We start from the raw sequence: 11,491 nt of genomic DNA, 5'->3' as shown, positions 1-11,491 counted from the left end.
TGTGACAGAAAGGAGGTCACTCGCTCCATCCTCTTCCACCTCGCCTAATTTCTCCGGGATGGCCACCACGTTTAGGACTGGGATTCAGAGGAGAGACAGGTTAAACCCCTGTGACTGTTTCTCCCCCCAAGAAGGAGGGATTCATTGTCAAGGGTATAAGCCCCGTGGCAACGGGGAGGCGGCTTTGCCTCGAGAGCCTGGATGCCTGAGGCCAGGAGCCTGACTCTCATCCCCTTTCCTGGGGACCCACGGCTTGTATGATTCCCGCAGGGTTCCTGTCTGTAACTGCGGAGTCCATGCGAAAGCAAAGCGGGTTCTTCCACCTCCAAGCCCCCCCCCCCCCCCCCCCCCGTCTTCCAACCTCAGGCACGTTTACAGGTACTTTGAACCAGCAGGCTCCAAGGCCCTGGGCCCCCAGCTGTGCGGATGTCCACTCTTTGAGTTGCTATGACCAGGCTCAGGACTCACAGGAATGTTCTAGAGGTGGCAGCGGAGGTAGCAATGGGATGGGGCTGCAGGGCTCCCCAGGCCTCACAGGGCTCTGGGGCCTTATTCAAGGGAATAGCACCTTGACTCTCCTTGCCACGTGGGCCTGTCAAGGAAGGCAGTGAGCGCCTGCTGTCCTAGAGGAAAGGACAGGTGATGATTTCCAACTCCCGTTTTCCACGCTCAGCACGGGCCCTGCCCCACGTCTTCCCCACAGAGCTCTGGAACAACCCTCACCGATGGAGAAAACCAGCTAGATCCCACAGGCCATTTCCAGCCAGTGGGTAGGGCTGCCCGGAGTAGCTGAGGTGACCCCAGAGCTCCTCACGTAGGGACACTGTGAAGCGTTGGCAATGTCGGCCATGGGTGCCCAAAGGGGAGGGGGAGCCAGTGTGTCAGATCTCTGCTTTCCCAGCCCCCTCCCCTAAATAGCACATAACTGGCCCATGGGAAAAAACATGCACGAATCAGGGCAGAGGGTGGTCATTTCGTGATGGGGGCTGAGCAGTCCACCAGTGGAGGGGAGGGGGCCAGAGGCACCATCCTCCTGCCTCTTTTCTGACTCTCCTGGGACCAGAACCTTTACCGCTACCCATAAACACACTGGGGCCGGCAGCGGAGGGAGAGAAACCTTCTAGCCCCCGCAGGCCGGACTCCGTGGTTCTCCAAGTGTGGTCCCGAGACTCAGAGAGGAGCGCTGCCTTCTGGCTTGGGGTGAGTGTCCTCCTTCTAGGTTCTGTGGGGCCCGATGCTCCGTCTCCTGGCCCGGCTTCCACCTGCGTATACGTTTGCAATCCCCATGGCGGCTTGGAGCCAACCTGCGATGAGTCTGCCCTCTGGGTCTGTAGCACAGGGGGATTCAGGTTCCGATGCTGCTTCTTCAGTCTCAGGAAACCCAGGGCCGTCTCTGCCCGTTTCCAAAACCAAAGCTGTGGCCAGTGGCCTCTGCTCTGGAGCGGCCCCCTTGACCGGGCACGGCAGCCCCCTCCCCTGGGCTCTATTGCCTTTCCGACAGAGACCCCTCTTCGCATTTGGTCCTAACAAGTCAATCTGTCTTAAAAAACAAAAAAGCAAAAAAAACCAAAAAACAAAAAAAAAACACCAAAAAATACCGCAAACCAAACCAGGCTCATGGCAAATGATACCGAAATGGACCGGAAAGATCCATGCAGCAATTTCTTTCTCCCACAGCCTTCCCCTCCCCAAATCCTCTATCACCTCACTCCCCCTTCTGCCCCAGTGAGCCAAAGTTCTTGCTGTCTTGATGATTTGCAATTCTCTGCATGTCTCTGCCTCTTGGGTTTGTTTAATTAGAAATAGGCCGGCAAGTGCTTCCTATGCACTGGCATGTTAATTGCTTATCAGGGAAGGAGAAGGGGTGACAATGTTTGGTGATGGAAATTTCCACTCTCTCTCCCCCTCTCTCTCTCTCTCTCTCTGTGCTTTCCTCCATTTTTCTCTCCCACCCTCTCCTTGCCTCCTGTGGTTCCTCCTTCTCCTGTCAGCCTCCCCCAACCGCCCCCCCCCCCAGCAGGCCCGAATTCAGACCTACAGGGAACACCTGTGCCCTCTGTCACCATCTCCCTCTCCCCTCCAGTCCCTTCCCAGCCCCTCCCTCCAACCACCCCCTGGGTGTGAAGAGATTCCAGAGCACAGAGCTTTTCAGTTACACTTAGTATTCAAAGATTATCCTCCCTTGGTTTCCTTTCCCCCCTTACTATCGTTATTCTTGTTTATTTTTATTTTTTACAAAACAGGAGAAAAGAGTGAACTGGGTTGTGGGGAGGTGACACGTTTCTCCACAAAGGTACAAAATTGCCTATAGAAAGTCAACCTCAGAGTGCCAAACCGGCTGCCAAGCTCAGGCGTTCCTGGGCATCCCTCTCCCCAGATGTCCTTCAGATCCGACCAGGGACCCACTTTGGGAGCGGTCACCCCATGGTGGGGAGGAGAGGCCTCCCTCAGCCCTTGCCCAGGAGGGGAAAGAGCAAGCAACTGAGACTGTGCAAAGAAAGAGAAGAGGAGGGGGCGCATCCTGTGGGCCAAGGGCCTGGGGACACAGGCAGGGGACATCCAAGCAGAAGCCCAGGAGCCTCTGGGCACACAGACAACTAGGGGGGGGTGGGAGGAGGCTCTCGCCAGAGTCCCTCCTGTCCCTTGGAGATGCTCGTCAGAATGTCAGCGGACAGGCTCCCGGAAGGTAAGGGCAACTTTTTGGAGGCGGTGGGAGTGCCCCCCTGAGGCTACAAAGCCCGTCTGTCTTGGTCCAGCTGCCAGGCCTCAAGCACGTGGGTCCATGTCACTTTCCTGGCAGGGCATCTGACCCAGATCGCTTCCCTTTTGGTAAAAAGTAGTCCTCGTTATTTGTCTACTGCTGAGAGCGGGCCGAGCTTCAGGAATTTTGTAGCAATAGTGGTGATGGTGTTTCCCCTTCCGAAGACCGGGACAGCTTCCTTCCAGGGTTCCAGGGCAAGACAAGGGGCACGGATACCACTCGAACGGAGGGGGCACTCCCCCAGCCCCAGAAAGCCCAGGCTGGAAGGAGAGGCCGCCCACCCGCCCCCTGCCTGGGCTGACCACCGCCAAGGTGGGCGGCTAGCCCGGCTGCCAGCAGGAGGACAGCCAGAGCCAGGATGGCTATGAGCCCTGGTCGGTCCCCTAAGGCTCTGCGGCAAGGAGCGGCCTCTTTAGTCCTGGTCCATACACATGCCAGCTGGGTGTGGGCATCGGCAAAGGCCACTTGCAGGCAGGCCCAGTACTCCGTGGCCTGAAGGAGGCGGGTGATGTTGTAGCTGTGGGTTCCCCTCGGCAGGCGGGCCAGAGCAGGGGCCCCCTGGCCCCTGGGGGAGGAGGCGCTGGACCAGGTGAGGTTGGTAGAGACTGTGTTGGGTGGGGGGACCCAAGACAGCAGGATATGGTAAGGGTGGGTCTCCTGCACCCGGAGCTCCAGCCCCCATCCCTTGTCCCGGCCCGGCTGCGGGGGAGCCCGGCCGACGACCACGTTAACCGTCTTACTGTCAGCCCCCACCAGGTTCTGGGCCACACAGGTATACAGCCCTGTCTCTTCTGCCGTCACCCTCCGCAGCTCCAGGGTCCCCTCGGGGTACACCCGGTACTTCCTGCCAGCACGGGCAGGCGTCAGTCGAACCCCGGCTGGCGTGACCCAGTAGATCTCGGGTTCCGGTTCAGCCAGTGCCCGGCAGTGTAGCACCAGGCTCTCTCCGCTGGCCACCTGGAGGCTGGGGGGGAAGCTGCAGGGGGAGATGAGGGGCAGGCAGTGGTCCGTCATCTCCCGGAAGGGCACCTCGCGGACTGGGCGGCGCTGGAGGTCGGGCGGCTCGGCGCACAGGGTGGACTGCGGCTCGATGAAGCGGACGCGGGTGCCCGTGGCATTGGCCCAGCGGATGACGCAATCACAGCGGATGGGGTTGCCATGGAGACCCACCTCCTGCAGGTTGGGCAGGGACTCCACCGTCTGCTGGTGCAAGGCACTGAGAGCGTTGTTGTTGAGCATGAGGGTCTCCATCTGGGGCAGGTGGTGGAAGGCGCGGGGGTGGATGAAGGACAGCCGGGGGTTGTTGGTGATGTCCAGCTTGGTCAGCTCGGGGAGGTTGACCAGGGCGAACTTGTCGATGGAAACCAGCTCCTCCATGTTGTTGAGACCCAGCTCCTTGAGGTGCAGCATGTTGGCAAAGTCCCCAGGCCCCACCCGCTGGAGTGGGTTCTTGTTCAGGTCTAAGAACTTGAGCCCGGGCACCTGCTCCAAGGCCCGCCTGGGCACCTGGGCCAGCTGGTTGTCATAGAAGGAGAGGCTCTCCAGGCTTTGCAGCCCCTCCAGGGCGTAGTCGGAGATCTCCCGAAGGTTCATGCCTGCCAGCACCAGGCTGCGCAGGTTGGCCAGGGGCCGGAAGTTCATGTCCAGGATGGCGTCTACCTTGTTGCCGCCGATCATGAGGATCTCCAGGTTGGGCAGCATCTCAAACCAGCGGCCGTCAACGGCCCTCAGCAGGTTGGAGTTGAGGTGCAGCCTCAGCAGGTTGCCGAGGCCGGCAAAGGCCCTGGGGGCAATGCGGTAGAGCTGGTTGTGGTTGAGATAGAGCTCCTGCAGGCTGGCAAGCCCCGCAAAGCTGTGGTCCTCCAGCCGGCTCAGCTGGTTCTCCTCCAGGTGCAGGCTCAGCAGCTGGGGCAGGGCGCGCAAATCACAGTCCCGAGCGTCCGAAAAGCTGTTCTGGGACAGGTCCAGCTCTGTGAGGTTGGCCAGGTAGTTGAGCTCACTCTGGTCCACGCGGACGATGCTGTTGCTCTGCAGCAATAAGGTCTGCGTGCCCGCGGGCAGCCCGGGGGGCACCGCCGTCAGGAACAGGTCATTGCAGTCCACGGTGGTGGCCTCACGGTAGGATGACCGGGGCGTATACCAGGGCCGGATCTGGCAGGCGCACTGAGGGGGGCAGGGCACACGCCAGGGTACCACGGGCACGGCGGCGGCGGCACCGGCCACCCACGCCAGCAAAAGGGGGGCCACGAGGAGCCTCATGATGGAGCCGCAGGGTAGGGAACCATCCGCAAGGAGAGTCTGGAGTCCTACTCTTAGCGGTTCGCCGGCCGAGGGTCAGCAGCCTTGCCAGGGCCTGGGGAACCGCCCTCCCGGGACGGTCATTCTACGTGGGGACGGGTGGGCATCGCTTCTTGCCCTCCTGGGTACGGCTCTCCATCCTTGTCCGCTGGGGCGGGGCCTGCTCATTCCTTGCCACGCCCCATCGGGGCAGCCCTGGAAGAAAAGGATGCACAGTCAGGAGGTGGCAGAGAAGCAGAATCTACTCCCTCCTCCCGTGTCACCCCTGCTTGATTCCAGAGGGCAAAGGAACGGAGAGACGGGGACAGCCAGGGCTCCTGGGTTCCGTCCTACAGCCCTGAGGCTTGGGTGTCCTTTTCTACCATCCGCTGGGGGAGGGAGCAACTGTGAGTCTTCAGGGAAGGGGGGAGAGATTGAACTGGGAAGCTTCCGGGAGAACTTGGGAAGGGGTGTACGTGCACGTGTGTGGAGGAGAGGAGATGCTAGAACGACCGTCATCTCCACAGTCCTTCTGAGCCGAGAGATGTGGAGTAGATTCTCTTACCTTCTCACATCTCCCTTGCCCTCTTTGGCTCACTGGGTAAAGTTTCCAGGCATCCCTCTGAGCAGTGTGTGTGTGTGTGTGTGTGTGTGTGTGTGTGTGTGTGGAGGGGACGGCGGTGGTTGTGGAAATAGTACAGATTCGAAATTCCAGCGTGGGCTCTCAGGACTCTGGAAGTAGAAAGGCAATGGTCCCTGACCCTATACCCAGACAGGCTGGGGAAGTTGGTGCTCCAGCCTGGGGTCTGCATAGGCTCTCCTAGTGTATGCCTTTGGTTTTTGCCAACTTTCCCTCCCGGAGGCAGGACCTGCCGACAGCCTGACTGAGCTCCCTGGAGGAAGGTGGTGGGGTTAGGAAGCCTGGGTCTGAGCTCCTCAGCCCTGCAGGTAAGACCTTACAGGACCTGTCCCTGGCCGATCTCCTGGCTTCTCTTGCTGTTCTCTTGCTGTTCGCCTCTCCTTCTATGACGTCCTGTCACACGTATACATCCCAGAGGCCCTTGCCTCCTGCCTCCCACTTACCAACTATGCACAGCAACACTTTTGAGTTGAAGTTACCCTGACGTGCCCCCCTTCTCGTGTCTCCTCATGGCCTCCTAGACAAGTCCTAGTGGTTCTCCAAGCCTCTACTTAAGGTCAGTCACCTCCTACAGAAGCTTCTCCCATCCCCCTCCCCAACTCCCGGCTGGCTAAGGGGCCCACCTTACGCTCTTACAGTGCCCCATGCTCCCTTCTGTCATAGCCTGGACCACACCACATGGAAATGTCTCCCCAGCTGGGGACCTGTCTTGGTCATCATTGGGCTTAGAGCACACAGCAGGTGCTCAGTGAATGTGTACTCTACGAATCAATCTCTGTGGCCCCAGAGCCCCTTCCCCCAGGAGGTCGCTCACCCCGCCCCCCACCCCACGGCGTAGAATCTAAGCCACTGTTTCCCACCTCCTAGGTATGGGCAATCCAGGCTCCCACAGACCCCAAGGCCAGGCTGAATCACCCTGGAGGCAAATCCAGCCTTGGTTTACAACGAACATGGGGGAAAAACCAGGGGGCCTTCCTGGGCCCCGTCCCCTCACGACTAGAAGTCCGATCTGGGTAGTTTTCTAACCGCGGGTTATGAGGGAAGCACACCAACACTTACTCGTCACCTGAGATTTGCCAGGACTCCACAGACTCTGAATATCTTATTTCATTTAACCGTCAAAACGAGCCGACAAGCATTAATATAATACCCCTAGTTTGCGCGTGAAAAAATTGAGGTTCTTCGAGGTTAAAGAACTTCGCTGAAGACACGTAGCTGGTAGGCGGCAGGAGACGGGAATCCACCCAAGTTCTGGGGTTGTGCCATTTACACCCCGTTTCTTTGTCCTCAGGTCCGGCCGCGGGCCGGGTGCCCCTTCTCGTGTCCCGGGACGATGCGTTCTACCACCTTCCAGGCAGGTGCTGCTCACCTGGCCAGAGGGGCTCTTCGCCCACCTCCCCCTGCTTCCAGGATGCTGGGGAGGGGAGCGGCTGGAGGCGCCGTCCCTCCCCTGAGCAGGAGAGTGGTATGCCTGTTTACATTTGACTACCTCCCACCTTCCTCTGCAGCTATTTCTGAAGGTGGGAAAACAACCGTGACTTAAAATGCACAGAGGTTTTGCGTGGGGGTGTGTGTGCACTGACACGTAAAACTCAGAGCAAACAAACACACGTGCGCACACGCACGCACGCCCGCATACACGTGCAGCGGGAGCCCAGGGAACCTGGCCGCCCAAGCTAGTGACTGGGGGGCAGGAAGAGGGCAGGGGACTCTGCGGTGTACTGTGTGGGTGGAGAGGAGGCAGGAACGAGCTGAGTCCCGGGACGGCCCTGTCACCGAACGGGACCTAGGCCCGTGGTCCTGTCACACGTATACATCCCAGAGGCCCTTGCCTCCTGCCTCGACCCGGCACGAGAGAGAGCAGAGCCCACAGGCGAAGAGATCCTACTCTGACTTCCCACCTCCTGCCAGAGCACGCTGGGAAAACGGATCGGCTTCTCAGAGCCTCTGTTCCTTCCATCTAACATGAGGTTGCCGTTAGGATTAAGGGAGCCGAGTGGGGCGCACCCAGAAAGAGCTCAATAAATGTCAGTTGCCTCTCGGCTCCGGTCCTCCCCCAGGGCTGGGAGGCTCTCCAGCGGTAGGACTTCTCAGGGGGAACAGAAAGTGCGTCCAGGTCCTCCACGAGCCCCTACTGGGCTTGCCCACCGTGGCCCACCGTTGCCTCCGGGTGGCATGGGGGAGCGAGGAACAGAAATAGATAACACGTCACGACATTAACCTCCTCCACTCCGGCAGGGCTGAAAACCGCAAAACGATTAGAAGAGCGCAGGACAGTCCCGAAGGGCAGAGAAGCCTGCAGTGAGTGGAGAGGGGTCTCCCGCCAGGCCGGGCCGGGCCTGGCCTCCCCCTTGGCCTTCAGATGCCATCTGAGCCGCAGGGGTCTCTCCTCCACCACCTTGGCTCTAACGCCTCCGTTCTGCAGAGGCTCAGCTGCGTGGCGGGGATGAAGGAACCACTTAAGACTGAATTCAAAACCTTTTCCTCCACCCCACGCAGCAGCCCCTCTGGCTGGGTGGGTGAGGCAGTGCACCTGCTCCCCCGCCAGGAGCCCAGGGCGGGCGTTCGGCGCCCAGAGGGAGGCGGTGGCTCAATGACTCACGTTCGGCCGCACCTCTGATCCCAAGGCTTGGCAAAGGCCCAGACGAGTCCTCCCCCTCGCGGCTGAGCGTACAGCCCCTTCCAGGGAGGAAGGCAGAGCTGCCCACTCACCTGCCATCGCCGTCTCAGGCTGTCTTGCACCTGCCCACCCGTGCAGGCTGATTAGCAGTTTCTGCCGGGAGCTGCGGAGAAAGCTAATTGTCTTCTATCTGTGATCTCCGGGGTGAGCAGGAGTTCACACGACTGCGTGGACATTTTCCCCACCTGGATTTCGAGCTCCTCGTGGCGGGGGGCCATGCCGCACACGCTTTCTGTGCCCCCACGGCACCAGGCGCAGGGCCGAGCACGCGGAGGGGCCTTGTAGATGGACGCCAGTGGGGAGCCCCCCCCCCCCCCATCAAGCCCGCGCGTGGGCAGAGGAGGGATTTTGTAGTCTTATCCTGCAAGGGAAGCAACTGAGGCTCCGACGGGTCACATGACTCGTCAGAGGTTGCGCAACCGTCCACGTGGCGGGGTTGGGATTCAAACCTAGGCCTCGGACTCCACAACCTGGGCCACCAGCCCAGCCAAGGCTTGTCGCCTGGCGGATCCAGGCCGGCCTTACGGGAGCAGAGCACGGGGCTGGCCCCGTGTGCCTTCAGAGATGACCTGGGTCCTCAGCTCCTCCGCCCCTACAGCCACCTGATGGGCCCCCCCGCACACACCATTCCTTGATTTGGGGGACAGCAGAGGGAAGACATTGCTCCTGTGTGAGTGTGGCTGGGCCGGCACCGCAAATGGACAAACGGAGCCAGCGGGCTGCACGTGGACCTCGGCCTGCCCTCTGATTGGGGGCTGGGGGCTGTCTGTCAGCCTTGGCCTGCAGTGACAGGAGACTGAAAGCCCTGGGGCCACAGTCAGGGAAGCAGGGCCATCCACTCCAGGGTGGCGCTGGTCCCTTACATTTCCTGTTAAACTCGGGCCCTTGGCAGAGCTCCTAATGAAGACTTTGGGAGAAGCTGTGTCTGCGGCTGCTCCTTCCCTCCTTCTCTGTCGTCTGGCTGCTCCTACAGGGGGCTCCCCCAGGAGGTCGGTGGATGTGGACTCTCGCCCTGCCCTCCCCTCTCTCCCCTTCCCTCCGGCGGCGTGGCCTCCACCCAGCCTCCAGAGCTGGAGCCAAGGGTCCGGAAGGAGCAGCGGCGGTGGTGATCGATGGCCTGGCCTTCGCTGCTTCAGAGTCAGGTCCCCCTGAGCTGCGGAGACAGATGGGCAGCGTAATTGAGTGTAGCGTTGATAAACTCCGGCCTCCTCACCGGCAGATAAGCGCGGGGTGGGAGGGGTGCAGAGGGAGGGAGGCCAGCCCTCCATCTGCGCACCTGGCCTCCTGCTCCTCCTGGGAGGGGAGCCCGGCCCCTCACTCCCACCTCTCATTTAATCGCAGACAAGCAGGACCTCAGAGCCGGAGGAGACCTCCGCGTTTATCTAGTCTTGCAGAGTCTGAATTCCATAAATAACTTATGCAAAGGAGGAGCGGTGGAGCGGGAGGCCCGGGCTCTGCCATCAGAGTTGGAGCCTGGCTCTGCCGTGTGACCTTGGGCCAGGCAGGCAGCCTTCGGAGCCAGTGCCTGAGCTGGGGAGTGGGGGTAACAGCCTCCTCGCAGGGCCTCGGGGAGGAGTGCGGGAGTCCCGGTGCAGGAAGCGCTGCGTTCCCTTCATTCGCCCCCCCTCACCCCTGCCTCTCCTTCCATCTTACCACCTACTTCTCATCTCTCACCTCTTGTGATAAAGAAAAATATTCTGAAGTGTGACAAATGTACAGGAGAGTGACTACATGGCCCTCGTCCCAAGCGCACGGCTCGATGAGTTTCTCCGTGAGTAGGTACCCAGAAGGCCACCACCCGGGACAAGACGTAAATGTTTCCAGCCCTCCAGAAGGTTCCCGTGTGGCCCTCCCGGTCAGTCAATATCCAGCCCCCACCTGGACTTAACCATTGTCCTGACTTCCGTCACCATCAATCAGTTTCATCTTTTAAACCCAGAATTCCTCTTCCTTCCCCATCACAACTCGGGACCGGGGACTCTGGAAACAGTTGACTCTGGCTTTAGGGACCCCCAGAGCTTGACGCTTGAAATTCCCTCACTTCATCTTCCTGCCACAAAGTGGGCTACACTTCGCGGGGTGTCTCGCGGGACCGGCCATCTCCAGGAAGGCGGGAAGGCTGGTTCCTCTTAATCCCCCTTTGTTCTTCCACAATTCCCATATCTGGAAATCGCTCTACACCTCGGGTCCCCCTCTCCGGGGGGGCTCCTTGGGGCTGGGTCTGTGAGTGCCATGTGCTGAAGGCGGGAAGAGGGCGGGAATGACCTCCTGGCCCCACGCAGCCCTGTGCCTCTCACCCGACCTCCTTCACCCAAAGCCCTGCTGGGTTTTGGCCACCCCCCGGGGTGGCGCTATTGCCTCCTTTCCACCCCCAGACTCCTGGGTCTTCTCTTCCGGAGTGTGGGGCACCAGGCAAGAGGACAAACGTGGGCGTGGCCAGGAAGGAGAGGCCCAGACCTGCGGCTAGCTGCCCCCGGACCCCTCCACCTGGCTGCCTCAGAGCCTCTTCGCCTCGACTTGTCCCACACCCCATGTCTCCCACCAAGCCTGCTTTCGCTCCGGCCTCCCCATCTCTGTCCTTCGGCACCGCCGCCCAGCAGTCTCCGAGGCTGGACATCTCTGCCACCTTGACCTGTCCCTCTCCCACCTCCCACGCCCGCCACGGTGCCTGCACTTACCTCCCCCTTTCGTTTCTTGTCTTGGCCCTTAGGATAGCCTCTCCTGGGGCCGCCTCCTCACCTCCCTCCCAGCAGCCTTCTCCTTCCTGGCCACCCCATGCTCCCACCAAACAGGACTTGCTAGTTCCTGCCACGCCTCGGACCCCTCCACTCTGCACAGCCCTCCTCCAGCTTCAACCTCAGCCACAGAGGCCTGTCCCAAATGCTCCCTCCTCTGTGATACTGTCCACGATTCCCTCCAAGAAGGGTGGGCTCTCCCACCGCCTCGCAGTCCCCGAGACTCTTGGGACAGACCTCCTCCTCCCCGACAGCACCTTCCTTACTGTCCGTCTGTGAGCTGCTGGAGGAAAGGGTGCTTTGTTATTGATCTGCGTGTCCTCGGGGCGTGGCACAGCGCAGCACGCTTTCCCGGTAGGGGCAGGAGGTGTGCTGCGTGAACGGTGAATGGCAACCCG

General features: G+C 60.6%; 1 protein-coding gene across 3 annotated transcripts in view; it reads right to left on the bottom strand.

Annotated features, from left to right (window-relative positions):
- Positions 1–2,145: 2,145 nt before the first annotated feature.
- LRRN2 (leucine rich repeat neuronal 2) overlaps positions 2,146–11,491 on the bottom strand; it is a 61,323-nt gene continuing 51,977 nt past the window's right edge. For all 3 annotated transcript variants that reach the window (XM_053909015.1, XM_053909014.1, XM_053909017.1), the window contains one exon: positions 2,146–5,254. In XM_053909015.1, coding sequence (XP_053764990.1) covers positions 2,879–5,020 — 2,142 coding nt within the window. In that variant the 5' untranslated portion in view covers positions 5,021–5,254 and the 3' untranslated portion in view covers positions 2,146–2,878. The remainder of the gene's footprint in view (positions 5,255–11,491) is intronic.

Source organism: Panthera pardus, unplaced genomic scaffold, assembly GCF_024362965.1.
Source record: "Panthera pardus isolate Hobbes unplaced genomic scaffold, ASM2436296v1 HiC_scaffold_21, whole genome shotgun sequence".
NCBI classification, from domain to species: Eukaryota; Metazoa; Chordata; class Mammalia; order Carnivora; family Felidae; genus Panthera; species Panthera pardus.
The sequence above is the reverse complement of the archived record's forward strand: the minus strand, read 5'-3'. Positions and strand labels throughout refer to the sequence as shown.